This window comes from Symphalangus syndactylus, chromosome X (genome assembly GCF_028878055.3).
Source record: "Symphalangus syndactylus isolate Jambi chromosome X, NHGRI_mSymSyn1-v2.1_pri, whole genome shotgun sequence".
NCBI classification, from domain to species: Eukaryota; Metazoa; Chordata; class Mammalia; order Primates; family Hylobatidae; genus Symphalangus; species Symphalangus syndactylus.
In genome coordinates this window covers 51,772,630-51,787,731 of record NC_072447.2, presented here as the reverse complement: position 1 = coordinate 51,787,731, position 15,102 = coordinate 51,772,630, and the positions used below count along the sequence as shown (strand labels likewise).

At 39.9% G+C, this 15,102-nt stretch overlaps 2 protein-coding genes across 4 annotated transcripts in view; both read right to left on the bottom strand.

Annotated features, from left to right (window-relative positions):
* Positions 1-15,102, bottom strand: part of SYTL5 (synaptotagmin like 5) — a 214,776-nt gene that overhangs the window by 120,371 nt on the left and 79,303 nt on the right. The window lies entirely within an intron of this gene.
* Positions 13,874-14,460, bottom strand: H2AP (H2A.P histone). The gene has a single exon (XM_055268697.2). It carries the CDS (start codon positions 14,346-14,348, stop codon positions 13,995-13,997), a length of 354 nt encoding a protein of 117 aa, XP_055124672.1. The 5' UTR covers positions 14,349-14,460; the 3' UTR covers positions 13,874-13,994.

Below are 15,102 nucleotides of genomic sequence, written 5' to 3'. Positions count from 1 at the left end.
GCAGTTGCTAACTCTGCAAGTAATAGAAGCACCATCTGCTTTTTTGCTGTCTTCAGTGAAATCAAAAGTCCATGGGCTAAGCATGACGGAAGACGTAGAGAAACAGAGGTCAAAGGAAATGATGATACTCCCCACAGAAACAGATAACCAGGAATGGAACGAGGTTGGAGAGAAGTTTTGTGAAATCGTGGAAAATGTGTGAATGTATATAGAGGGGTGAGAGAGAAAGAGGATGAGAGACCACAGACAAGTAAGATATGAATGTACAAAAGCATATTTACAAGTAGATTATAAGTAGAATGTATTAAAGATGATTAGCTAAGTGCTTACGTAGGCTGGCAAAATAGTTATAAGATATATCATCATATAACAGAGCTTAAGTAAAACGAACTGCTCATTTTACATATTAAAGCTACATTTCCTTTTCCTTCCCTTAACATACTAAATAATAATAAGGAAGTAATTTCAACAAAAATACTAAATGGGCCTCCAAAAGAAAAGAGGTAGAAGCTCAATAATTTTATTCACTAAACCTATCAGAAGACTAACATATCAGAATAAATAGAAGGATAACATAGCTAATACCCAAACTTAAAATAGCAAAGAATTTCAGGAAATCATAAATACATAGAAAAAGCATGATTCAACAACTAAAAGAGCAGTAAGACATTTTCTCAGATATTAGTTGCCCACATGTAAATATGCATGTATATGTGGGTATGTACATATATATACTGAGGGGTGCAAGGACCAATTTAAGGATTTCACTAGAGTCTGAACAAATGGCTTCATGCATTTAAGACCTAGGGTATGAATTGTAACACTTTTGTGTGTAAGCTGTTGTCCAAATAACATATAAACAACTTATTATAAAATGAAAAAATTATATACTTAATTCCTGTGTTTAAAATACTTTTCAAGGAGGCTACTACTTAAGTAGTACTTCTAAGTGCATTATTACATGTAAACAATATTTTATACTATTTTGAATGCTATAAATATATAACTCCTGTTTTCTCCAGGCATATGCTTTTCTCCAAGCATACACATATACTTGGAGCAAAGAGAAGTTGTATATTAATAGTTGTAAAATTACATTTTTCATTTAAATGAGGAAGACAGTATTGGTAATTAAAACAATCTATATTAAAGAGAAATTTTTTAAACCCTGATGCATCTTTTCAGAGTATATTAATGTTCACAGTTAATATCGCATTTCTGTAAGCTCTTACAATATCATATTCATGTTGAAATTATTCCAGGTTTTTCAGACTTTATTAATCCTTCTACTGAATTTATATCCACACTGGATATTTGTCCATATCAAAAATGGAACTGAATGTAAAAACAAATAATTCCAAATGAAACATCTAAGTTTTCTAATAAATGAAAGAAATTCAGAGCAAGAGGACCATCTATGTTATATAGAGATGTGAGAGGTTTATATAGAGAGGTGTGAGAGATTTATAGCAAAATGATGCAACACTTCTGCTGTGAATTTGATTTTTTTAATGTCACTAGAATGCATATTTGTTCCTGGAGGCACTCACTCTTCAGTAGAACCTAGTGCAATGCTTCACTTCACAGATAGAATCAAGTGTTAATAACAAAAAGATACTTATATTTCCCTCCTCAATCCGTTAAACTCATAGCTACCAATGGCCAAAATGTCCCTTCTGTACATATTTGTCCCTTTTTTATTGTAAAATACAATATCAAATGGTGGAAGGAGCTGTTTTCTTCCTGACCAGCAAATCCCACTATTCCTCCACCATACACAAAATACAGAAATTAAGAAATCAGATATCATACTGGAGATCCCTAAACACATTAGTCTTACCTTAATCTGAAGGTTAGAATGTTTTTGTGGGCTTATTTTTCTCTCAAACACACAAACTGTAGAATGCTGGACTACTTGACCCTTGTGAACTACTTGGAGCAGGAACTTGAAAAACCAGCCTCTCATATTCCCACAATCTATTTACACATTGAACACACCCAGTAGCACAGAGTAATGTTTATCTGTTGCAGACAGCTATTCCAAGAAGAATGCAGTATCTCTAAAGCTGAGCTTTCAAAAAGGAATGTCTCTGTTGATCAGCAGGGGAAAGGTAACAGGTTTCATCTAAAGCACATTTTAAACATTTTTTGACATGAGGTATTTTTTACACCAGTGTTTTAAAGGTGATTCACTCTTTTAATATTCTTCTACCCCTGAAAATCTCTATTCTTAAAAAACTTGGGAAAAATGTGATAACAATGAACACATATGTGCCAGGCACTATTGTAAGTGCTTTACATATATCCTCTCCAATAATTCTCCAAATGTATTAGGTATGTACTATTATTATCCCCATATTATAAATGAACAAACTAAGTAGTCTGCCCACAGTCACCTAGTTAGTAAGTACTGGAGTCAAAAGTTAAATCCAGGCACTCCATAACCATAGTCCAGGCATCTAATCATAGCACTGTACTATGTATGTATGACTTTTAGAAGACAAATGTGTAACAGTATGTGATTGCTCAGCTGAACATTAGAGAATGAGTGAGGTTTTCTCAGTGCTTGTATGATACTGAATCTTTAGTTGAAGTAAGTGAAATTTTTATTAAGATCACTTCCGCCAAGGTGATTACCCATTTATGTTACCATAGCCAGGTCCCTTTTAGCTACAGTGTGGAACCCCAAAGGTGGTGTCCTGGAGAATTGAAAACATGAGTCTAGCTTGAAGTACCAAGAGAGTTATTACTTTCTTATGTTAAAAAACTCATACAAAAGAAGTCAATACAACACCTTTGAAAAGTTTAGAGATATATGTGTTGTTCTGTTTTTTTCAGATTGGATGATTACTTTTGATCTGTCTTGAAGCTCATTTGATGCTAGCCATCTCCAAACTAATGTGAGCCCATCTAGTGTGTTATTAATTTCAGTTACTATAATTTTTTAAGTTCTAAAATTTCCATGTGGTTATTTTTATAGTTTCCATTTCTCTGCTGAAATTCACTATCTGTACATTTATGAAGATCATATTTTCCTTTCATTCTTTGAACCTATTTTCTGTTTGTTCTTTGAATACATAATAATTGATTTAGTCTTTTTCTATGAAGTTTAACAACTGGACATTTTTGGGTCTGTTTCTATTGATTTCTTTTTATGACAATAGGTGATATTTTCTTGTTTCTTTGCATATTGAATTTTTTTATTGTATATTGGACAACGGGGATCATATAGTGTAAAGACTCTGCTATCTCCCTCTGAGGAGTATTAATATTTGTTCTATTAATATTTGGCATTTCCATAGAATTGGCTTGGTTTTGCTAATGTAGTTACGCAGAAAGCCTAAGGTCCTTTCCAAGCCTGATGAATTTGGGAGATCAACCTACAAATTCTTTCTCCCCTGCAGATCTTATAAGGGCTGAGTTTTAGGATTTTTTATTTGTAATTTTCATGGAAAAATAGTAGGTGTTATATTTATGAGTTACAGAGATATTTTGATACAGGCTTGCAATATATAAAGATCACATCAGGGTAAATGGGGTATCCATAGCCTCAAGCAATTATCCTTTGTGTTACAAATAATACAATCGTACTCTCTTCATTATTTTAAAATGCACAATTAAATTATTCTTTTTACTATAGTTACCCTGTTGTACTAAGAAATACTATGTCTTATTCATTCTTTCTATTTTTATACCCATTAATCCTCCCTACTTCCCCCCAGCACCTCACTACCCTTCCCAGCCTCTGGTAACCATCTTTCTACTCTCTATCTCTATGAGTTCAATTATTTTCATTTTCAGCTCCCACAAGTAAGTGAGAATATGCAAATTTTTTTTTCTGCGTCTGGCTTATTTGACTTAACATAACGACCTTCAGTTCCATCCATGTTGTTGCAAATGACAGAATCTCATCCTTCTTTATAGATGGTAGCACTCTATTGTGTATATGTACCACAGTTCCTTTATCCATTCATCTGTTGATGGACATTTATACTGCTTCCAAATTTTGTCTATTGTAAATAGTGCTGCAGTAAACATGGGAGTGCAGATATCTCTTGAATATACTGATTTCCTTTCTTTTGGGTATATACTTAGGAGTGGGATTGCTGGATCATATGATAGCTCTATTTTGAATTTTTTGAGGAACCTCCAAACGGTTCTCCATGCGATTGTACTATTTAAATCTAAGACCTCAAACTATGAAACAACAAAAAGAAAACATTGTGAAACCTCTCTAGGACATTTGACCGGGCAAGGATTTATTGAGTAATACCCCACAAGCACAGGCAACCAAAGCAAACAGTGACAAATGGGATCACATCAAGTTAAGAAGCTCCTGCATAGCAAGGAAACAATCAACAAAGTGAAGAGCCAACCTACAGAGCAGGAGAAAATATTTGCAAACTACCAATCTGACAAGGGATTAATAACCAGAATATATAAGGAGCTCAAATAACTCTATAGGGAAAAATCTAGTGATCTGATTTAAAAACTGGCAGGGGATCTCAATAGACATTTCTCAAAAGAAGACATACAAATGGCAAAAAGGCTATGAAAAGGCGCTAAACATCAGTGATCATCAGAGAAATGCAAATCAAAACTACAATGAGATGTCATCTTACTCCAGTTAAAATGGCTTATACCCAAAAGAGAAGCAATAACAAATGCTGGTGAGGATTTGGAGAAAAGGGAACACTTGTACACTGTTGGTGTGAATATAAATTAGCACAACCACTCTAGAGAACAGTTTGAAGGTTCCTCTAAAAACTCAAAATATGAACTTTAAAGTAGTTTTTTCCAATTCTGTGAAGAAAGTCATTGCTAGCTTGATGGGGATGGCATTGAATCTATAAATTGCCTTGGGCAGTATGGCCATTTTCACGATATATATTCTTCCCACCCATGAGCATGGAATGTTCTTCCATTTGTTTGTATCCTCTTTTATTTCATTGAGCAGTGGTTTGTAGTTCTCCTTGAAGAGGTCCTTCATGTCCCTTGTAAGTTGGATTCCTAGGTATTTTATTCTCTTTGAAGCAATCGTGAATGGGAGTTCACTCATGATTTGGCTCTCTGTTTGTCTGTCATTGGTGTATAAAAATGCTTGTGATTGGCCGGGCACGGTGGCTCACGCTTGTAATCCCAGCATTTTGGGAGGCCAAGGCGGGTGGATCATGAGGTCAGGAGATCAAGACCACGGTGAAACCCCGTCTCTACTAAAAATACAAAAAATTAGCCGGGTGTGGTGGTGGGCACCTGTAGTCCCAGCTACTTGGAGAGGCTGAGGCAGGAGAATGGCATGAACCTGGGAGGCGGATCTTGCAGTGAGCCGAGATTGCGCCACTGCACTCCAGCCTGGGTGACAGAGAGAGACTCCGTCTCAAAAAGAAAAAAAAAAGTGCTTGTGATTTTCGCACATTGATTTTGTATTCTGAGACTTTGCTGAAGTTGCCTATCAGCTTAAGGAGATTGCCAAGTCAATCCTAAGCCAAAAGAACAAGGCTGGAGGTATCACACTACCTGACTTCAAACTATACTACAAGGCTACAGTAACCAAAACAGCATGGTACTGGTACCAAAACAGAGATATAGACCAATGGAACAGAACAGAGCCCTCAGAAATAATACCGCATATCTACAACTATCTGATCTTTGACAAACATGACAAAAACAGGAAATGGGGAAAGGATTCCCTATTTGATAAAAGGTGCTGAGAAAACTGGCTAGCCATATGTAGAAAGCTGAAACAGGATCGCTTCCTTACACCTTATACAAAAATTAATTCAAGATGGATTAAAGACTTAAATGTTAGACCTAAAACCATAAAAACCCTAGAACAAAACCTAGGCAATACCATTCAGGACATAGGCATGGGCAAGGACTTCATGTCTAAAACACCAAAAGCAATGGTAACAAAAGCCAAAATTGACAAATGGGATCTAATTAAACTAAAGAGTTTCTGCACAGCAAAAGAAACTACCATCAGAGTGAACAGGCAACCTACAGAATGGGAGAAAATTTTCGCAATCTACTAGTCTGACAAAGGGCTAATATCCAGAGTCTACAATGAACTCAAACAAATTTACAAGAAAAAAACAAACAACCCCATCGACAATTGGGTGAAGGATATGAACAGACACTTCTCAAAAGAAGACATTTATGCAGCCAAAAGACACATGAAAAAATGCTCATCATCACTGGCCATCACAGAAATGCAAATCAAAACCACAATGAGATACCATCTCACACCAGTTAGAATGGCGATCATTCAAAAGTCAGGAAACAACAGGTGCTGGAGAGGATGTGGAGAAATAGGAACACTTTTACACTGTTGGTGGGACTGTAAACTAGTTCAACCATTGTGGAAGTCAGTGTGGCGATTCCTCAGGGATCTAGAACTAGAAATACCATTTGACCCAGCCATCCCATTACTGCGTACATACCCAAAGGATTATAAATCATGCTGCTATAAAGACACACGCATACGTGTGTTTATTGTGGCACTATTCACAATAGCAAAGACTTGGAACCAACCCAAATGTCCAACAATGATAGACTGGATTAAGAAAATGTGGCACATGTACACCATGGAATACTATGCAGCCATAAAAAATGATGAGTTCATGTCCTTTGTAGGGACATGGATGAAGCTGGAAACCATCATTCTGAGCAAACTATCGCAAGGACAAAAAACCAAACACCACATATTCTCACTCATAGGTGGGAATTGAACAATGAGAACACATGGACACAGGAAGGGGAACATCACACACTGGGGCCTGTTGTGGGGTGGGGGGAGGGGGAAGAGGTAGCATTAGGAGATATACCTAATATTAAATGAAGAGTTAATGGGTGCAGCACACCAACATGGCACATGTATACATATGTAACAAGCCTGCACGTTGTGCACATGTACCGTACAACTTAAAGTATGATAAAAAAATATATATATACATAAAACTCAAAATAGAGCTACTATATGATCCAGCAATCCCACTGCTGGGTATATAACTAAAAGAAAGGATATCAGCATATCCAAGAGATATCTGCACTCCCATGTTTATTGCAGCACCATTTACAATAGACAAGATTTGAAAACAACCTATATGTCCATCAACAGATGGATAAAGAAAATGTGGTACATATACACAATGGAGTACTACCAAGCCATAAAGAAGAACGAGATCCTATCATTTGCAACAACATGGAAGGAACTGGAGGTCATTATGTTAAGTGAAATAGGCCAGGCACAGAAAGACAAATTTCACATGTTCTCACATATTTGTGGGAACTAAAAATTGAAATATTTGAACTCGTGGGAACAGAGGGTAGAAGGATGTTTACCAGAGGCTAGGAAGGGTAGTAGGGTGCTGGAGGAGAAGTTGGGAGGGTTAATGGGTGCAAAAAATAGAAAGAATAAATAAGACATTAATTCTTTCTAGTTTTTCTATGCTAGTATTTGCTAGCACAACAGTGACTATAGTCGAAAATAATTTAATTGTACATTTTAAATTAACAAAGAGAGTATAGTTGGATTGTTTGTAACACAAAGGATAAATGCTTGAGGTCATGGATACCCCATTTACCCTGATGTGATGATTATGTATTGAAGACCTATATCAAAATATCTCATGTTGATACGGGAGGAGGGCAGGGAAGTGCTGGGTAGGGGAGGGTGTGGTCTCTGGCTAGGGCTCCACCCCTGGGCCTGTGACCAGGGACCTAGGTGAGGACAGGCATTTTTTCCTGCCCAAATGTTGCATTTCCCAAGACCACGCTGGCCCACCACACCCCCATCCTGTGCTTATAAAAACCCCAAGACCTTCACGGGCAGAGAAACAAGCAGCTGGACGTCAAGAGGAGCACGCTGGCAGAGCACACTGACAGGCACTGGCAGATGCTGGCAGGTTGGCAGGCCATTGACCAGCAAAACAATGCGGAGTTCGACTGGGGCGGTCGGAGAAGAGCCTGGCCACTGAGCGGGTCTGGCTCCGGGGAAAACCACCTTCCCACTCCATCTCCCTTCTGGCTTCCCTATGTGCTGAGAGCTACTTCCACTCAATAAAACCTCACACTCATTCTCCAAGCCCATGTGTGATCTGATTCTTCCAGTACACCAAGGCAAGAAACCCTGGGATACAGAAAGCCCTCTGTCCTTGCGATAAGGCAGTGGGTCTAGTTATTGTGCTGACTAGTTATTGAGCTGACTAACACAAGCTACTTACAGATGGCTAAACTGAAAGAGCATACTGTAACACATGCCTACTGAGGCTTTATCTGTAAACATTCACCTTTAAACACTGCAGTGGGGTCAGAGCCCCACAAGCTACCTGTCTGCATGCTCCCACTAGGGGTTTGAGCAGCAGGGCACTGAAGAAGCGAGCCACATCCCCATCACATGCCCTGTGAGGGGGACAAGGGAACTTTTCCCATTTCTATGTAACCCATAAATATATACACCTACTATGTACCCATAAAATTTTTCAAAAAATAGACTTTTGGGCATGGGCTCATCATATCACCCCATAACCACATTTAAAACAATGTCAGTGGACAGAGTCAGAATTTCCAGAACACCTTAACTGAGAAGTATTTGTGTTCACAACACAGTTACACAACGTCCAGTGGAACAAGACCTAGGTTTGCAAAATCTAAGGACCTGTATTATAAAATCAGCCCTTTTCTCCCAACCTGTCTGGGCTTCCCCAAATAAAACACAAGTGAAAGTTCTCGAGAGTGAGTTGTTAAGTGAGAGTGTTGTCAAGACTCACTATCAAGAGTGAGAGCTCACAAGTTCTTGTGAGTGCTTTCCTAGAAATCCAAGAGACCCCAACATCTTGGCATTGAACACATGAGCTTCATTTTCCCAGAAGAGAACATTAAGCACCTTCTATCTTGAGTGCTATTTCTAAGGATAAAGGAGAGGAAAGAGCTTCAACAACAGGTGGGATGACCAGCTCTCATCCCTGCTTTGACCTTGAAAGAGCTGATTATCATCTTTGGGCCACAGTGACCTCAGCTGTAAAATGGAGACCTTAGAAAAAAGTCTGGTCCCCTTTTACCCACTTTCAGTAGAGATTCTTTCTTAGGAAAAGAGCATAGTCTGGTAACTGTATACCTCAAGAAGACCTTTGAAATAATTTTTCCAACCTCATTTTACAGCCACAGAAGCTGATGGTCCCCCAAGTAAATTCTACTGAGGGGACCAGAAGCCAGATCTTCTGCCCCTCCTTTCACTATTTTCCCCTTTCTTGTCATGAAGACTCCTCTTCACAGTTGAGCTGGTGAATTATTTTCATCCTACATTTCAGAATGCAAATAACTCCCAACCACGGTATGTAACCTGCGTCCTTGATGCTAACTGGTTTCCTTTACTAGAGTTTGCTTTAATAAGTTAGAGATATTTCCCCACAGTTATTCTAGAACATTAAGAGGAACCAATCTTCTACTCTCATAAAGTCCTTTGGAAGACACACATTAAGAAAATGCCAAATGCAGATTCTATTTATTGCCCTTCATTACATTTAAAATCATACTCCCAAAATAATAGAATACAATAAATTCACTATTCCAGTGTTATACACACTGTGATTTTAGGAACTGTGTACAGCTACAAATTTTTTATTACTGATTGGCTGCAACAGGTACAGGAATTGAATACCACCATTCAGGATCCTTTATAGAAATCTGTCTTTGTCACACATTTAAGTGAGTGAAGTCATCTTATTGGACAGCTCACCCATGTTTAGGCCTTTTGTGCATTTCTAACAGTCAGGAGGGAAAGGTGAGGAAGTAGTCCCTCTGGCCTGTGCCCTGTGGACAGGACAGCATTGGTGGCCAGTGCCCTACTGGGATTGGGAAAACTAACTCCCGAGTGGGCAAGGACAGAGGCTGGAGTGACTGTGGCTTCCAACTTGTCCAGTGATCACAAGCAGTGTCAGGGCAGGCCGGGGTCAAACTTGTGTCAAGACTGCAGGAAACATCATGTGTGAGGAAAGATGAGCACCAGAGGTGAGCCTGGGGGCAGGGGACTTGGAGGTTAACGGTGGCTTGGTCGTGGCATGAACACAAGGCCTGGTTACCAGACTGGCCTCCCAAAGAGAACATCCTTTGCAGCAGAAGCATTTTGAAGGCCCAGGTCTCCTGGTCCTTGTATGTGACAGCTATTGCACATGTGTTCTGAGGGAGATGGCAAGATTCTTTACAAAAGGTCTTTGGAGCCCCAAAATAGGATTCAAGTAAAAGAAAATATCAAATACAGTATTTCCCGAATGCACAGATTACACACTGCCAGCCCACATGCCTAATCTGGACAACAGGTTTGCTAATCCTACATAGATATTACTAGTATCCATTTTTACACATGTGGCCACCAAGTTTCAAAGATGTTAATTAGCTCACTCAAAGTCACATGACCAGTATGTATAGCATAGTGGGGGCAAGAGCCCGGCCTTCCTTACCTATTGTTTTGCTCTTTCCTCTACTCTATCCTGAGAAATGGGCCTTGAGAAAAAAATTAAGGAGGATGAGTAATGGCAGCAGGGTGTATACCAGTCTGAGTGTTGTTAAACTCCAGTGATGATTCAATGGTGAGCCATATACTAGTCATGCACAATAAGACCACATATCATCTCTAAATTAAATAGAACATGAAAAATAGAAAATAGTGGCTTTACACCATAAATAGTCTGAGGAGTGCTGCACGGCACTGCACTATAGTAATTCAAAAAGGAACCCTTCTGAACATTAGAATTGGAGATTTAAATTACAGTGAGAATAATGAACTCATCTATAGGAGCCAGACAGGTACTTTAAGGAATGGGATGAGTCAGTAATCGGATACAACAGGGAAGAATAAGTGTTATGGGATCTTTAGGGTATCGTTTTTCTGGCCAGAAATCTCTGTGCCCCAGTTGGCACAGCTTGATTTTCCTGCTGTCCTGAACCTCTCAAGGTACCAGTACTTATTGCCACCCACTGTATCCCTATGCTCCAGCCCCTCATTGGTCAGGGAGTTGCCTTTGTGACAACCTCCACTTTTTGATGTCATTGGTGTCCACTGGGCTCTGATCAGGCCTCAGCCTAGAAAAGCGCATGCGAGGAACCTGGTCACCCTAGTAACTGGAACTTCCTTTTGAGAGGGACCTGGTTGCCGCAGTAACCAGAGCTTCTTTTTGAAAGGAACCTGGTCGCCCTAGTAACTGGAGCTTCTTTTTGAGAGGAACCTGGTCACCCTAGCAACTGGAACTTCTTTTTGAGAGGAACCTGGTCGCCCTAGTAACTGCAACTTCTTTTTGAGAGGAACCTGGTTGCCCTAGTAGCTGGAACTTCTTTTTAAGGAAAAGCTCGTTTTCTATTTAACATTTTAGCAAAAAGTTGTGTCAATGAGAGTATTGTCCTGTCTTTAGGACACCACTCCAGATTCTTTAAGTTTACCCTTGCATTGTCTGTGAGCTAATTTACATCCCCTCTAAAAGCTGTAAGTCACTCACAGACATGTTCACTGCCTTGCCCCCAATTTTGCCTCCATCTATACATTTACTTAAACATTCATGATCAATATTCCTATGTTTATTCTTTGAATTCTTTTTTGAATGGCTTATAATATCTGCCAATTTCCTCATGAGTTAATTGATTGTTTCAACGCATTTCCATATCATAGGTGTTTGAGTGTTATGATTTTACTCTGTTGGAAAACACCTTTTACCTGTTTTTAAAGGTCACAATATTATACCCAGTGGATCCATCTATCAGAGCTGGGCAAACTTGGTGACAGAGATGTGTGCTTCATGCTCGGTTAAACCCAGGAATGTCTTTGCTTGCCTCATCTGGGTGACTCCAAAGCCCAAATAAGTCTTTGTTGATTGTGTTTTTCTAATTTTAGTTTAACATTTAATTTTTATTTCAATATTTTTCTCTACTAATTCTGTATTTTGTTGTTGTTGTTGTTCATTGACATTAGGTAAGTTATTTTCATTGTTGACCAAATGGTTGGGAATTCAGTTTTAGGATTCAACCATCTGGACAGCTGTGTAAATGGGTTAATGATTCATAGAAATACAGTCTCTGTTGTGTAAAAGACAACAGAAAATCTGGTTTGACAGTCTTTTTGTCCATTTGTCTATTTATAGCTCAAATCAATTAAGAATTTTATACTCTCTTACAGGAGAACAGTTTTTTTTTATATTTGGATCAGAGAACTTTACTGTTTCTATTTACACTTGACTCATGGTTGAAATTGTAGAACTGAAGCTATAAGCTCTATTTCTCTGTGCCTATATGTCTATGTGCTTGTAATTCTGAAGTAGCTCCACCTCTGATTGTGTGATTATGTAAAGTTTTCCTACCTCTGGATGGTATTGACGTGTTCGATTATAAAGTCTCTTTTGCTTACATAAATTAAATATTCCCAAATTCCTCCTGTCTCTCCACAGGGCTCAGCAGGATGTGGTTCTCACAGCCAATGGCCTAAGTTCCCAATGGTCACCTGAGAACCAGGACCACAGCACCTTGGGGAAGCCTGCCTACAGGTCTGCTGTTAGGGAAGGAAGGAGATGCAGCCGTTTATTAAGGGGGACCCTGTGCATGCACCGTGTGGAGCAGCAGTTTACAGGCACAAGTGGACTCAATCTTGGGAAAACCCACAGATGGACTCTTATTACCCCCATTTTACACATGAGGAGGCCTGCTCAGAGGGAGTAATTGAAGGTCTAATATCACATGTCCAGGAAGTGGTGAACTGGGATCTGAAACCCAGGCCCTCAGCTCCCATTGTTGGAGCCGGCTGTGCAGCCTCTGACCAGCCCTCTGTGAAAGGCCAGCAGGCAGCAGACTATGGCTCCCAAGGACCCAAAGAACAGGTGGAAACCTAAAATGTGGGCACTCACAGGCAAGGGGACAGATTGCTACAACACTTGATGTGACACCTCTTTTAAAGTTAGCACAGAGCAGGAAGTTTTGAAAAGGATTGCACGTGCTTTAGAGGCTGCCACTTGGGATAGAATTATTTCTATACCTCTTAAAACATGTATTGAGTCACTAATAATTCTTTGGTGCTCTATGCAATATATGGTAATTATAATGAATAAGTATTTAAATAACAATTTAAAAATGAAATTGTTAATCGTGTTTTAAATGAAATACATTTATAATTAAGCTGATTCATTAATAATTAACAACCATTAAGAACTTCTCGAATTGCCCATCTTAGGCCAGATCATCAGTTTTATATATTCTTTTGATTTATTTTACCAGGGTCCTGAAGAGAGGGCAAAAAGATATATTCACAGCACTAGCTAATAATCCCTGTCTCAAATCCTCTTTCATAATAAGGCAGGGCATAAAGAAATAAGAAATGGAATCCAGCAGGCCATCATTTCTTTTTTGCATTTTTCACGATGGTTTCTCCTTCACTCCTCAATCTCCATGTAAAGCCCCTGTCCCATGAACTTCATGCCAGCCAGCGTGCCCCCTCCACCCACCCTTGTGGCCACTGCCCTCTGATTTCAGACCTTTGCTGTCCTGAATAAAGCCTCCCGCACATCAGTCAGAGTCTGCAGCTCCACCCCAGGCCCCAGCATCAGGCTGGGAATTCAACAAGCCTCGGAGGCCCCCAGCCAACTCCCTGGCCTCACAAGGCCTTCCTGTTCAGAGACAATGAGGCAGTCTCGGTGTCTTTATCCCAGCCAGTTCCTCCCCACAGGGCCGGTGCCCTCACTGTTACCACTGGAAACTGCCCCCTCTAAATTACTGATTCAAACACTCCACACAGGCCACCCCTTCCCCACCTTCAGCTCTCTGGGGATAGCTTCCCCTTGGTGTCTTACAGACACTTCCAACCCAAAGCGACAGAAACTGAGAGGAGTCAGAAACATACTCATGGATTTACATCCTTTAATAGCACTTGTTGATGACAACAGCAGCTATTCCTCAGCTGTGACACATTTTTGCCCTGGCTAAGCCTGTGAGGATCCCTTCAAGGCTCTGGGACCCAGTCTTCAGTCATCCTTTCTGGATTTGGGCATCTCATCAAACAAAAAGCGAGTCACATCACTCTCAGCGTGGTGGGGCTCACGGCTATTTTCCACTTCTCTCTCCCCATCTTGTGAAGTGTTGCGCATGCTGCCGTTGTTGTCGGCCTCCAAGCCTACCCGCTCCATGATGTAGCCAGCAAGACAATCGAGCAAGGTAAGGAGGATATTTATTGTGGAGGAACTCTGGCTTCGGGCGTCTCGTTCATCTTGCACAACGCGGTCCACGAAGCTCATAGGGACCTGTAGCTCATTTCTAGAAGGGTCTTGAATCTGGTTGTTATTTGTAGAGGAGTTCTTACAGTTCTTTTTCTCTGACATGATGTTTGCTGGGTTTGGCTCTGATCAGCTCTGCTTGATTGTCTAGCTCAAGTTGGTCTCTGAGGACACTGGTGCTTAGTCCTGCCTATTGTATCCCTCTGCTCCAGGCCCTGATTGGTCAGGGAGCTAGCTGCCTTTGTGACATCCCTAGACTTTGTGATTTCATTGGTGTCCACTGGTCCCTTATCAGACCTCAGCCTAGAAATGTCTGTGACTCTGACCTAGTCACCCTGATGACTGAACCCTGATTTTGAGGGAACTATAATTCTCTACCTGATTTTGACATTATAAAAATAAATGTGTGCTTCAATGGAAAACTTTGCTCTATCTTTAGGACACCACTGCAGGTTATCTGATTCTAGCCTTATATTATCTGTGAAGTCTTTTACAGCCCTTTGTTAATTGTAGGCTGCTGATACATGTACAGCATATTCTTTAGTAGAGGTTCGGTTGTTCTTCACCTTATGAAACCAGTTGTGCCTCCATTTACACAATCACTTAATATTCCTGATGAATATTCCCATATCAACTCTTTGGTTTCCCTTTTGAAGCAGTCATAACATCTTTTTCTTTTAGCATGTGTTCATTTCATATCTGTGTAAGTGTCATGACTTTACCCTATTTGAAAAGTATATTTTAGTCATTTTTCAATTAATAATAAGATGCTCGGCCGGGCGCGATGGCTCACACCTGTAATCCTAGCACTTTGGGAGGCCGAGGAGGGCAGATCACGAGGTCAGGAGATCGAGACCAC